This window comes from Sus scrofa, chromosome 9, assembly GCF_000003025.6.
Source record: "Sus scrofa isolate TJ Tabasco breed Duroc chromosome 9, Sscrofa11.1, whole genome shotgun sequence".
In the NCBI taxonomy this organism is placed as follows: domain Eukaryota; kingdom Metazoa; phylum Chordata; class Mammalia; order Artiodactyla; family Suidae; genus Sus; species Sus scrofa.
The window spans coordinates 104,077,726-104,090,686 of NC_010451.4; the positions used below are offsets into that span (position 1 = coordinate 104,077,726).

Consider the following 12,961-nt stretch of genomic DNA (forward strand, 5'->3'; position numbering starts at 1 on the left):
ACCTCATGGTTCCTAGTTGGATTCGTTAACCACTGCACCACGACGGGAACTCCCTTTGAGCCTTAATTTCTGTGTGGTGATTTAAAGCATATCTGCGAATTATGTGACACTCTTCTAAGAAGAGGTTAAGTATAATTCCTTTCCCTTTAAACACAAGGACTTAATCACTGTCTTAATCACACTACTGCAAAAGTGACACTATGAAACTTCTGAGGTTTGATTAGAAAAGGCCATGGCGCATCTGCTAGTTTTTCTTGGAATGGTGACTTTCAGGACCTAGTCACTGTGCCATGAGGAAGTGGAGAGAGCACAAGGAAAGACCACGTGTGGGTGTTCAAGGTAGGAATCATCAGCCTCCAGACATGAGTGAGGAAACCAGCCCTCAAGTGATTAAACTCCAGTCTCACATTGCCCCTAGGACACTACATGGAGCCAAGCTTTGCTCAGACTGCCAATTCATGGTCAAAATAAATGATTGCTGTTCTGGAGTTCCCGTCGTGGCGCAGTGGTTAACGAATCCGACTAGGAACCATGAGGTTGCGGGTTCGGTCCCTGCCCTTGCTCAGTGGGTTAAGGATCCGGCATTGCTGTGAGCTGTGGTGTAGATTGCAGACGCGTCTCGGATCCCGCGTTGCTGTGGCTCTGGCGTAGGTTGGTGGCTACAGCTCCGATTCAACCCCTAGCCTGGGAACCTCCATATGCCGCGGGAGCGGCCCAAGAAATAGCAACAGCAACAACAAAAAAAAAAAAAAAAAAAAAAACAAAAAACAAAAAAAAAAAAAAAAAAAAAAAAAAAAAAAAAAAAAAAAATGATTGCTGTTCTTAGGCCATTAAGTTTGCAGTGGTTTGTCATCTAGGAAGAGATAACTGGAAATTCATTTTTTCCATGCCATTTTTGATTCCTATTTCTCTAAGTTAGCATGTACTTCACTGCCCTCCTCCTTCCATACTTCAACTTTTGTCTCTCTTCCCTTACTTGAGTGTTTCTTTTGTTCTTTCTTCCATTTTAACATAATGGCAAACATTTCAAATAAGCAATTCTATTAAGAGACATATTGGCCATACATATTGGAGAAATGATTTTTGATGTTATATCTTTGAAATACATTGCTTTTCATTATGTTGATGTGGGTTCACATCTGACTACTTTTATGTAAGTCATTTTTCTAAAAAAACTGTTGTCTAAACATTTTTGATGAAACATCAATCTTAAGTCCTACCAGTTATATTTCACAGGCTGCTATGAGAACCATTAGTCTTCATCTGGTTTGTCGTACCTCAATATAAAAGACACAAAGTTTTTCTTTAAACTACAAGAACAATATAGTACCTAAAGTAAAGTAAATAGTAATCAAAGCTTTTACTTACAGAGGTTATCTCTGAATATTGCTAACTGGTGATTTTTACTTCTTCATGATTTCCAAATTTCTGCAGTAAACATGTGTTCCTTTTATAATAACCAAAAATAGATTTTTAATTTATGCATATTAGCATTTAAAAAAAGTTCTAAATTGTTTTATCTTTAAACAGGGGTGGGGTTCATCTAATATTTTTTTTCTTCTTGTTTCTTTTCAGTTTAACCCAGAACTTTAATCATAAAAAAAAATTCAGGTGACTAGCCCATGCTAAAGGGAGCTGTGGGCAGTTCCAAAGTTTATTCTTAAACTAAGCTGGGGAGTTCTGTCACAGATCTCCTAGTCCAGTAATCTAAGAAAATTTCTTCTTATTGGTACATATTTTATTTCTCCCACATAACTTTAAGTTAACAGTATCACAATAAAAAACAATTCAATTATTTAGATCTACTTAATTCCTTTCTCTGTAGGTCAGTTCAGCTTATTATGTTTTGTAGCAGCTGCTTGTTCTATCCTACCTCGAGCCATGTGGCTCTTTCCCATGTCTTTCCATCCACTCAATGACCAGGCTTCAGTTAGTCAATGTTTTTGAATTAAAAAAAAAAAAAGACCAATGTAGGAAAGAGAGGGTAGGAATTTCAGCATCCTTTCTCATGGATGCTTGTGGGGGTTAGCACATCCCAGTTCCTCTAAGTCTCTCTTCTTTTCCAGCTGGATGAGTCCCCATAAACAAGGAGGGATGAATGTTCCTTCCCAGAGAAAGTGAACCTAAAATGGGTTTAGAAATTCCACCTGGCCAGTGCAATGCCTCTATTACTATGAAAGTTGGCCCAAAGTGATGAAATCATGTGTTTGGATTTTTACATTCTCCCCAGCACTAAGACTCTAAGTGGTCTGACTTTTCCTTCTGGAACCAGATACCAAATGGCACTTAGTCCAGGTCTCTTAGTATCTCTTCATATACTGAAGGGAATGGGATTTCTATGAACAGTGAAGAACTGTTACTTGAAAAAAAGAAGTTAACTTGCAGTTCTTTGGTGAGTGGGAAGAGTTTTAGTTGTGATGACCTTCTTATTAGTTCATTTCAAGATGGTTTCTCCCTTTCCACAACACTTTTTAAAGAACTAATAAGACCTCTAATTCACTAATCATCTCTATTCTGATGACCCCTACACATTTATGTTTGGCAGTAACTCTGATCTCTACTTCAAATTTCCACTTGGATAGACACCTCCAAAGCCCCATGTTCAAAATTGAACTTAGGATCTTCTTTATCCCATAGACCTAGTCCTCCTCTCAGGATTTCCTCATTGGCTCTGCCAATGCTGATAGCACCTATTGTCCAGGACACATTGTTGTATCTCCTACATTCAACAAAATGCCTAGCATATAGCTGATACTTAATATTGTCTTGAATCTGGAATACTTTTATGGCGAATGCCAATAAGACTCTCAACCTTCTCAAAGACCAATAAAATGGATTTATGGTGCATCCAAAAATTCAAGCAAATCTTTTTTTAAAAATTTTTTTTAGGGCTGCACCTGTGGCATATGGAAGTTCCCAGGCTAAGGGCTGAATCAGAGCCACAGCAATGCTTGATCTGAGCTGCGTCTGTGACCGACACCGCAGCTCACAGAAATACCTTATCTTTATCTCACTGAATGGAGCCAGGGGTCGAAACCACAGCCTCATGGATACTAGGCAAATTTGTTACCACTGAGGTACAACAGGAACTCCCAAGCAAATCTCTACTGCCTCTAAAATCCAGATTCTTTCTTCATGCCAAAGCTACCGCTATTTACTAAAACAGTTGAATGCCTTCTAAAATTCCCATCATTATTGTGCATCAACATGCAGTTAAATGAATGAATTGATTATAATTTTCTCTGCTCTATCAAATTTCTACTTCTCAAACTGTGCTTCATGAATGTGTCACTGCTGGAAAATGAACACTAACTGTGCATTCAGGGCATTTAACAGCAAATTTGAGTGAAGTGTTGATATCTTGATAGGAAAGATTTCTTTGAGCTCTACTAAGCATTTTTGAAGGCAAATTGTGTCAGCAGACTGAAATTACATGCAAAATTATCTAAACTATTTTACATATGCTAGACAATCACACTTTATAGCAAATGAAGCTTTCAAAATGGAGGGTATGAAGCTGAATAATATCAACCTCTGGTTAATTACCTCCAATACAGGTCTCTAATCAAGGATAAAGGCATAAAATGCAACTGTGGTATACAACAGTGTGAGACTTCAGGGAAAAAGTGGAGGATGTTATTACAGCCCTCCATCACACACATGGGGCAACTGTTATATTTTACCTACTATTTTACGGATTTATCAAGTACTTAATGTTCTAAGGGATGCATTATTCCTGGAATTGGTCCATTACTTTACTGCTCTTTACATAGTATAAGCAGAGTAGGGCATACCTTGGAGGAACAAAGGAGGCTTCCTCTTATGCTGAGCTTTCTTTGCTCCAGATCACCTTAATCACATTAAACAGTTGTTGGTTAACTAAATCCGTTGGCAGTATACCACTAATTGTTCAGTCATCACACCTTGAGGGCAAATAATGTAATTTTCTCAGTCACCTGCGCTCTGATTTGACCATTCTCAGCTTTTGCTTTCGACTATTCAACAAGATCCTGAAAAATAAGTAATGAAATCTGCATGTGATACAAAACCCAGTAGAAAATCCTTCAGTTCTAAAAATAAAAATCCAAAGTATTGTGTCCATTTGAATAATCTGAAAATTTTCAATAAGAAATATGTCTCTTAGACATGGTTAGGTAAGAGAATTATCTCCTCACTTTTTACTTGGAATGTTGCCACATTCCCTCACTTACTCTTTTTCTAGGCCAGAAATATTTCATGATAATAATAATAATGGCTAATTTACTGAGCAGTTACAATGTGTCAAGAACCTTATTTAGAGCAGGGTTTCTCAACCTTGGTTCTACTGACATTTTGGACCAGATAACTCTGTTGTGGGACATGCATTCAGGATGTTTAGGAGCATCTCAAGCCCCCACTCTCCCAGACTCCACCCACACCCAGTATGACATCCATAAACATCTCTAGAAATTGATAAATATTCCCTAATGGGCAAAACTGCCTCCAGTTGAGATTTACCACCTTAGATATATCAATTTACTTAATTCTCTAAACAACTCCATGAGGAAAGTTCCACTTTCCAAAGTATAGGTGAGGAAAGAGAGGAACAGAAAGATTCAACAATTTGCCTAAAGTCACTCAGCTCCCAGGGATACAGCCAGTATTTGATCAAGGTAGTCTGACTCCAGAGCTCTAACTCTTAACTGCTGCTCTAGAAACCTGACCTCTTTTTGACTTTTTAGGGCTTAACGAAATGAGGCTTGTTGGATCAGAATCCCTTCCAAAGTTATTTCAGGGTGAAGGAAATGCTTCAGCAATTAAGATTGATTTAGGAATTGAAACTGACTTGAAAGAAAGAGGGGAATGAGGTCGTCACTTATATCTGAGTCATGGTAATTGAAAGATGGTTTTAAATTGGAGGATTACCCACGTATAAAAAAAACTAAAAACCCAGAGCTTGATAACTTTGTTCTTCTACCACCTAAATCATTTTTACATCTAAGTAGAATAGATGCCGAGTATAATTTAAGCACCTCCTCTTAACGGCAATGTCTGGCCCACCAGCCAGCATAATTCTCATCATTAGATTCTCTCCTGTAATTGGAGATTTATATCTTCCAATTAGAAAATTCATTTGCAGATGACCCTTGTTAAAATGCTAATATCCATATTAAGCTCTGTTAGTCTTCGTTTAAATAAATTAATCAAATTAGTTAGTGAGTCATTTAGCAAGCCATTAGTAAGTAAATTACAAAACATAAAGTTCTGATGGCCCAGAGGCAGGGAAAATCTGGTTACAAGATGTTTTGCAGAGAAGCCACACATGGGGCTGGTAGGACCATGTGGGGCAGTACAAGATAAGCAAGGTGCTGGGCAGGCGGACAGGCGTCCAGCAGTGAGGAAGCATGGAGAGTCACTTACAAGGAAACTTGCCTCCTTTCTGTCTTCCCTAGTTTCCTATTATTGACAATCTCTTTTCCCATGCGTATTACAGAGTTCTTTCCTCAAAATGCAGATTGGTCCCAGGTTATCCTAGAAGGCTGCACAGCAGACCTGCCACTTTTATAGCAAACTTTGAGGGGCTGAAAATTCCCCCAAATGGCACTGCTCTTCCTTGAATCAGCTACTCAAACTTCTTTCCACTTGAATGATACATGGTTTTCTATGTGCAAGAAACGTGAGCCTGAATTTGCAATGTATATGGTTTTTCCATGGTCCTGGCTTCTCCAAACATCTTGTGGAAAACACAATTTCACCATCTTTCATAGGACAAGGGACAGAGGGTGAGGGTGCTCCTTGCTGTCTTAGGTAGGGAGGCAAAAAGGAATTTCATTCCTTCTCCCTCTACTTAGTATCTCTAAATAAATGCAAGTAGACACTCACTTGTTTTGATACAGAAAACATCAGTCACTACATTAAAAGGTTTCCTATCTGGGAGTGCTCATTGTAAGAATTTTTCTTCAAAAAAAAAAAAAAAGAATAAATTGCAACTGAAATCTAAACTAGACTGTAATTAAGCAGTTTAAATCTGCTCAAAACAATTTTCAAGTATTTAAATGCTAACAGAAAACTTCTTCAAAAATATGAATAATAGATAAGGAAATGGGACTCAAGGTTCATAACTGATACAGCAAGAAAAATTTTTATTGTGGAACTATTAAAGGACTATGATTTTTAAAAAGAAAGCCATCATGCAGATTAAAAAGCTAGGCTGGGTGGTTAACTGCAAGAGTGACCAGATAAACCTCACCTAAGCATACCACAATTATCAAGTAGGCTTAGAGATGGAAAGTTGCCCTATCTCTGATCAAACTACCCGGCCTTTTGAAAAATCAAGGTGAAAGATAAGCATATACAAACTTGCATTTAAAAAAAAAAAACACTTCTATTTATTATATTTTGCAACTATGATCTTTTAAAGCCGTGGCCTTAGGAAAATCTGCTTTGGCAAGCGACTGCAGAGGCTCCTATGGAGAGGAAGTGAAAAGACTGGGCTTATATACAAGGGCTGCTGGCACGTTCAAAGCGCAGGGGATAGTTCACAGAGCAAAATGTAGTCCTAAGTAAATGGGTTTCAGGCAATTTCAGTGTTAAGATAACATCATTAAGAGTAGAACAGATTGTGCTCAAACCCTGCTGTTTATAATTAACACGTTCCTTCCAAATACTCCAGGGTCCCTGGTAAATAGTCTTCTGCTCACATTCACCCAGACCAATCAGAGTATTTTCATCAGATTCCATGCTGGGCCAGCACCTGTCTGGACAAATCCAATAGAGCCAAAGAACTCCTCTCCCTGGCCAGCTGAGTTGCTGGATGAACACAGCTTGGCTCAGTCACTGTCACAGTGTCCATATGGCTTTGAAGCTTGTTTTCACAAGAAATCATACAAGTATTTTATTATGTCAAAGTTCACCGTCCTATAAACAAAAACAGATAATATGTTAGCATCCTTGTTCCCTAGATTGCTCAGCTTTGTATGTATGATTCCAAGAAGCACATGAAAAATAATTCAAAACTAATGCTAAACAATCCTATAATGCTGTCACAATAGACATTAATTTTTAAAAATATTACTAGGAACAGAGTTTCTTTAAAAAGTTTTTTTCCCAATGCATAAAGTTTGCTTTTCTAAAAAAAGGGAACAAAATTAGAACTACTGAATATTCTGTATTTCAATTGTACTACAGAAAGTTTGGATTTCACTTGAAAGCTATTTTCTTTTGGTCTAATAACCAGAATAAAGTAATTAGAAATGCAGAAGTATTTAAATCTTTTTTGCTTTTGAACATTGTTTATCTTCCAAAACACCTGTTTTATCATTATATAATGCATAGCTCATCTGTCCTCATTTGTAGTTTTCATTCTTTTCAGTCTTTTAACACTGGCTGACCTGTGTGTGTATTGTAACTAAATCTGTACGATCCAAGAATACAATACAACAAACAGACGATGTGAATGTTTATTTTTGTACTCTGATGGAAGGCAGAATAAAATAGCAGGAGACAGAGACATGTAATTATTTTCTTTTCTCCCAACTCATTCTTCACTATAAATATTCAGATTTGGAGGTTTATTATTTGAATAAATGGTCAAAATAATTAGATATAATGATCTAGCAATAAGTATAAAATTAAAGCCTTAAAGTATTCAATTCTGCAAAAATAATCATCCATGTAAGAACAGCCTTTTAAAGATTCACTAATTGCATGCTCTTATTTATTAAACCATCATCAATTAGTGTTTTTGTCTATCATTTTGTAATACACTTTCTAAAAAAGTTTCTAAGCAAATGACTGACATAGCAAATATTTTTTAAAATTTGGAATAAGGAACCATAGATATTGCTTATGAAAACACATTTTAAAATAGCTCAAATGAGATGCTATGGCTATTGTACCTAATGTTGGAATGAAGACTATTTTGTTTCAGTACAACAGTGCCTATCTGAAGAATACTAAAACTTTCCAAATTGTCTAAAAACACTGCTAAAACAATCCCGTTATCATTAGCAGTAATAAAACAATTAAAGATAGTTAGTAAAATTAAAAAAAAATATCTCAGGTATAAAGACACAAAAGGTACAGTTGTTATATCATAGAGCTATTTATTTTTATGTGTTTTCCTTTCATTCAACTCTAGAAACAACTCCCCGCCCCCAATGATTAGTAACAAGGTATCACTAACAAATAATTTTTAAAAATTATGAAAGGATTTTTCATGATTGGTTGAAAAATTGTTTTTAGGAGTTCCCGTCGTTGCGCAGTGGTTAACGAATCCAACTAGGAACCATGAGGTTGCAGGTTCGGTCCCTGCCCTTGCTCAGTGGGTTAACGATCCGGCGTTGCCGTGAGCTGTGGTGTAGGTTGCAGACGCGGCTCGGATCCCAGTTGCTGTGGCTCTGGCACAGGCCGGTGGCTACAGCTCCGATTCGACCCCTAGCCTAGGAACCTCCATATGCCGCGGGAGCGGCCCAAGAAATAGCAACAACAACAACAACAAGACAAAAGACAGAAAAAAAAAAAAAAAAGAAAAATTGTTTTTAGAGGATCTTAAAAGGACAGACATAGGCTATTTTTATCATAGGCAAAAAGGAGAATTTGTATATCCCTTCAGGCATATTTCCCCAGTATGACTTTTTTTTTTTTTGGTCTTTTTGGGGCCATACCTGAGGCATATGGAACTTCCCAGGCTAGGGGTTCGAATCAGAGCTATGCCATAGCCAGACAACAATGGATCCAAGCTACGTCTGCGACCTATACCACAGCTCATGGCAATGCTGGATCCTTAACCCACTGAGCAATGCCAGGAATCAAATCCAAGTCCTCATGGATACTGGTTAGTTTCGTTACTGCTGAGCCACAATGGGAACTCTCCCACTATGACTCTTGGTCTTAAGGTTATAAACCTAAAGTGAAAGGTATAGCGAACTTAAGTTTTATTTATTTATTTATTTTATTTTTAGCATTGAGTGGAAAAGAAGAAGTTTAAAAGAAGTTACGAGTGAAACAAAATTCCAACACGAGTGGGACTAAAGGGCATTATTTGATAGACAATTACAAAGCCACATAAAATGATCAATATGAAACCATAACTACAATATTAAGAGGGGAAAGAACAGAGAATTGCAACTATGTTGTGATAGCTGAAAAGAAATGTCTGCATAAAAGACTAGTACTAGAATATAAAACAAATGAAAATACTGTGACTTGGTAGCAGTAGGGACTACTAGCGCTGAACAGTTTGTACAATAAAACTTGCTTTATAGAATCTCCTCCATAATTTTTTTTTTCTCTTTTAGACTCAACTGAAAGTTGGCTCTCCCTGAAGGACCTAGCCTCCTCTTCAGCTCAGAATTTCTAATGAGATTATTAGACTCTACCATAGCCCAAGCAGTCCTGTCAGGTGGGGTTGGTATCCTTGTGCAAGAAGCTTTTCCTCAGACCACTCCACTAACCAACCTTTATCCCTGTGTCACCACCTCTTAGTCAGTGAATAATGCAGTACCCAGTTCAGTCTTCCCCTCCAACCCAAGATCTGCCTCAGCCTTAGTGACTTTCTTACCTCCAATGGCCTTCTACTCTCATGGTCACATTCAGAAATGGTCCACCTCTAAATACAAATTCAGACAGTCCACTCTGATCCCCAGTCTCTCCCTTCAAGTGATCTGGAACACCTTGCAACAATCAGTTCATAAACCTTTTCACTTTTTCCAGATCTATAAATAAATACTGAGAGAATTCTGTGCCAGGAACTGAACTATTAGCCCTCTACCAGCTTTTCTTCCTTCCTAGCTTAGACTCCATGGTTTGTCACTTCAAGCATTCACTTGCTAGCATCCACTGAATTCAGCTGGCAAAACCCCAATCCTATGTGATTTCAATTACACCCCTTTGCTGTCCCAGTACCCAGCATATGGAATGATGCTGGAGATCACAAGTTTCACAGATTGGTGCCACTGTAAATTCAAGGTCAGGAACGTCAACTGGGCCCTCAACACTCCCAGCAAGTTGCTTTCCCTCTCAGCACTTTTTTCCATTCCCCATAGCAGCAATTTCAAATATCCCTATTATTCTCAAACTGCTAGTACTTCTGTCCTTAGTCTCAACTTTGTCGCCTCCTTTACAGGCAACATAGAAGACATCATATCAGACTTCTTTCAACTTCTTGCCACCAAATCTCCAAATTCAGTTACATCTAAATCCACTTTTTCCTCTCAATCCCCTCTCTCATCTAGGGTTATTTCTTTAGTTCATATTTCTAAATCCCATGTTTATATAACATTTTAAGGACTCTGCTTTAACTTAATATCTCTCTTTTATATCATTAACTCTCCCTCATTGCAAGTCCATTTCCATCAGCATTTAAATATGCTCAAATCTGGGACTTTCCATTGTGGTGCAGCAGAAACGAATCTGACTAGTATCCATGAGGATGCAGGTTTCATCCCCGGCCTCGCTCAGTGGGCCAGGGATCCAGTGTCGCCGTCAGCTGCGGTGTAGGTTGCAGATGCAGCTCAGATCCTGTGTTGCTTTGGCTGTAGTGCAGGCTGGCAGCCATAGCTCCGATTCAACCCCTAGCCTGAGAACTTCCATATGCTGCAAGTGTGGCCCTAAAAAGCAAAAAACAAAAAAACAAAAAAACCTCAAATATTAAAAAAATAATAATCCCACACATGACCCCACAACATGTTTAGCAGGTAACAATCCTTTCTTCTTCTTTACAGCAAAAATATTATAGAATACAGGCTCATGAGGATAGGATACAGATCTGTTACACTTCTTACTCTACCCCCAAAACTTAGCATAGTGATTTTAACAGGCAACATGATAAATGTTAAGTGAATAAAAAGCATTCTATTTGCTACATCAACTTTCTTATAAGCACTACTTAATGCACTATAACCTGACTTCACCCTACTGTATCCCTGAAAGTGTTTCTGATAAAGTTACAACAAATGACTGCTTTATCATTAAATCAGATGGACTCTGCCTGATTTCTTGGCAGGAACTAACAATTTTGACCATTACTCCCTTCCCTTAGGTTCTTATACTTTTCTTGCATACACAACTTTTTGTATCACTCTTTTATCCACATAAGCTCATATCATGAGTATTCTATGTTTTTATTCTTTAAAATTACAATTTTAAATAACTGCATAATGGATTTTTTTTAACAATATATAATAAATTACTGATCTAGTCCCTTATTTGGGATGTTCAGGTTGTGTCCTGTGATCTAACTGTACATTCTCTGCCACAAGTGTCTGGAACTAGGGCTACATTCTTGGGATCTCTCATCTCCACCAAACCTCAATTTGGCATGAAACTCTGCATTAGTAGATCCTTTCTTCTTGCTGCACCCACAGACAAGTCCACAATTGTTCCCTTTTCATCTAAAGTTTTACTGGTAATCATGATTTTTAAAATGCAGTATTTTGTACATTTAGCGGTTTAAGTTTAAAGCACTGTGATAGCTTTGAGGAAAAACAGCAACTGACACACAGTCTCTACTTGAAGCTTCACGGACTTACACTGTAGGAAGAAAGATGCGTTCTAATTATTGAATTAATTATTTAATGAAGTCCCCATTGAGGCGCAGTGGAAATGAATCCGGCTAGGAACCATGAGGTTGCGGGTTCAATCCCTGGCCTCGCTCAGTGGGTTAAGGATCTAGCGTTGCTGTAAGCTGTGGTGTAGTTTGCAGACGCAGCTCAGATCTGGCATTGCTGTGGCTGTGGCATAGGGCGGCAGCTAGAACTCTAATTCGACCCCTAGCCTGGGAACCTCCATGTGCCGTGGGTGCAGCCCTAGAAAGACAAAAAGACAAAAAAATTTTTTAAATTTTAAAAATTAAAAAAAATTACTCAAGTAAAACAACAAGCCTCAGAAGACATGGGACCTGAATAACTGAATGGTATGTATGTGTGGAGAGGGGGCTGAGGGGAGCCATAGTAGGTCTGAGATGGTTTCTTCAAGGAATACATTTAAACTGAAATCTAAAGGTTATGCAGCAGTGTGCTAGATAAAGGAAAGGAAGAGTTGGAAAGTGCTGCCTATGCAAAGAATGGTGAATATGAAGAATTGTTAAAAGCCAGAGTGGTTAAAGTGAAAATACCTAGTGGAGAAGACATGTTTGGCAGGTCTGACTGGGCATAAAGGCAAGGGCCAGATCACTGGGGCCTTGTAGGCTACTTTAAAGATTCTATTTTTCAATCCCAAGAGTTATGGGAAACTACTGAAGACTTTTAAGTAGGAGGGTGACATTAAAATTGCTAACATCATTCTGGCTATAGTGTAGACAACAAATTATAAGGGGATAAGAGTTGACAGAAGATCAATTAGGAGACTACTTAAAGAGATGATGATGATGATGGCTTCATCTAGAGGGGTAACAGTACAGATGATAAAAGTAAATGAAGTTGAGATATAGAGGAGGGACTTGAAAGGCTCAAAAGGACTAATACTTAGACACGGGGAGTGCAGGAGTGAAACATGTCAAGAATGACTCCCAGGTTTTAGGCCTGGGCAACATGACAGACTGCAGTGCTAATCACTGAACTGGGGAATGCTGGAGGAAAGCTGATCACTGTTTTTGTTGGCAGGCAGAAACAGGGAAGAATTCCTGAGTTCAGTTTTGGAAATATACTGATATAGGTGGGAAACATCCAATAAGGGTCAAGAATCTTAGAAAAAAGGTCTGGCCTTTAAAAACTGGGGAGTAAGATTAGGATATAGATGGCTGTTGAAGTCAAGGGTAAAGCTAAAATTGCCTAGGAAGAAAATATAATATGGGAGAGAAAAGGATCAGCTACATTTGAAGGTCAGGTGGACAGGATAAGCTGACAAATGAGCTTGTGAAGAAATAGCCAAAGAATAAAGATGAAAAGGAATCATGGGCTCTAGGAGAAGAGAGTTTTGAGAGAGAGCGCGCGCATGCACGAGCGAGCATGGTCAACAGTATTAGGTGCCACCGAGAGAAGAA

The 12,961-nt window shown here is 38.2% G+C and overlaps 1 protein-coding gene across 3 annotated transcripts in view; it reads right to left on the reverse strand.

Annotated features, from left to right (window-relative positions):
- ORC5 (origin recognition complex subunit 5) overlaps positions 1,067-12,961 on the reverse strand; it is an 87,739-nt gene continuing 75,844 nt past the window's right edge. The window contains exons 14-17 of one of the 3 annotated variants that reach the window (XR_002335901.1): positions 6,734-6,897; positions 3,795-4,010; positions 1,369-1,447; positions 1,067-1,277 (exon numbers count right to left, since the gene is read on the reverse strand). Coding sequence is in view for 1 of the 3 variants with exons in the window: in XM_021063496.1 (XP_020919155.1) it covers positions 6,852-6,897 (46 nt within the window). In the remaining 2 variants the exon portion in view is untranslated. Of the gene's footprint in view, positions 1,448-2,162; positions 6,898-12,961 lie in introns of those variants that run through there. The other 2 variants (XR_002335900.1, XM_021063496.1) reach the window with 2 other exon arrangements.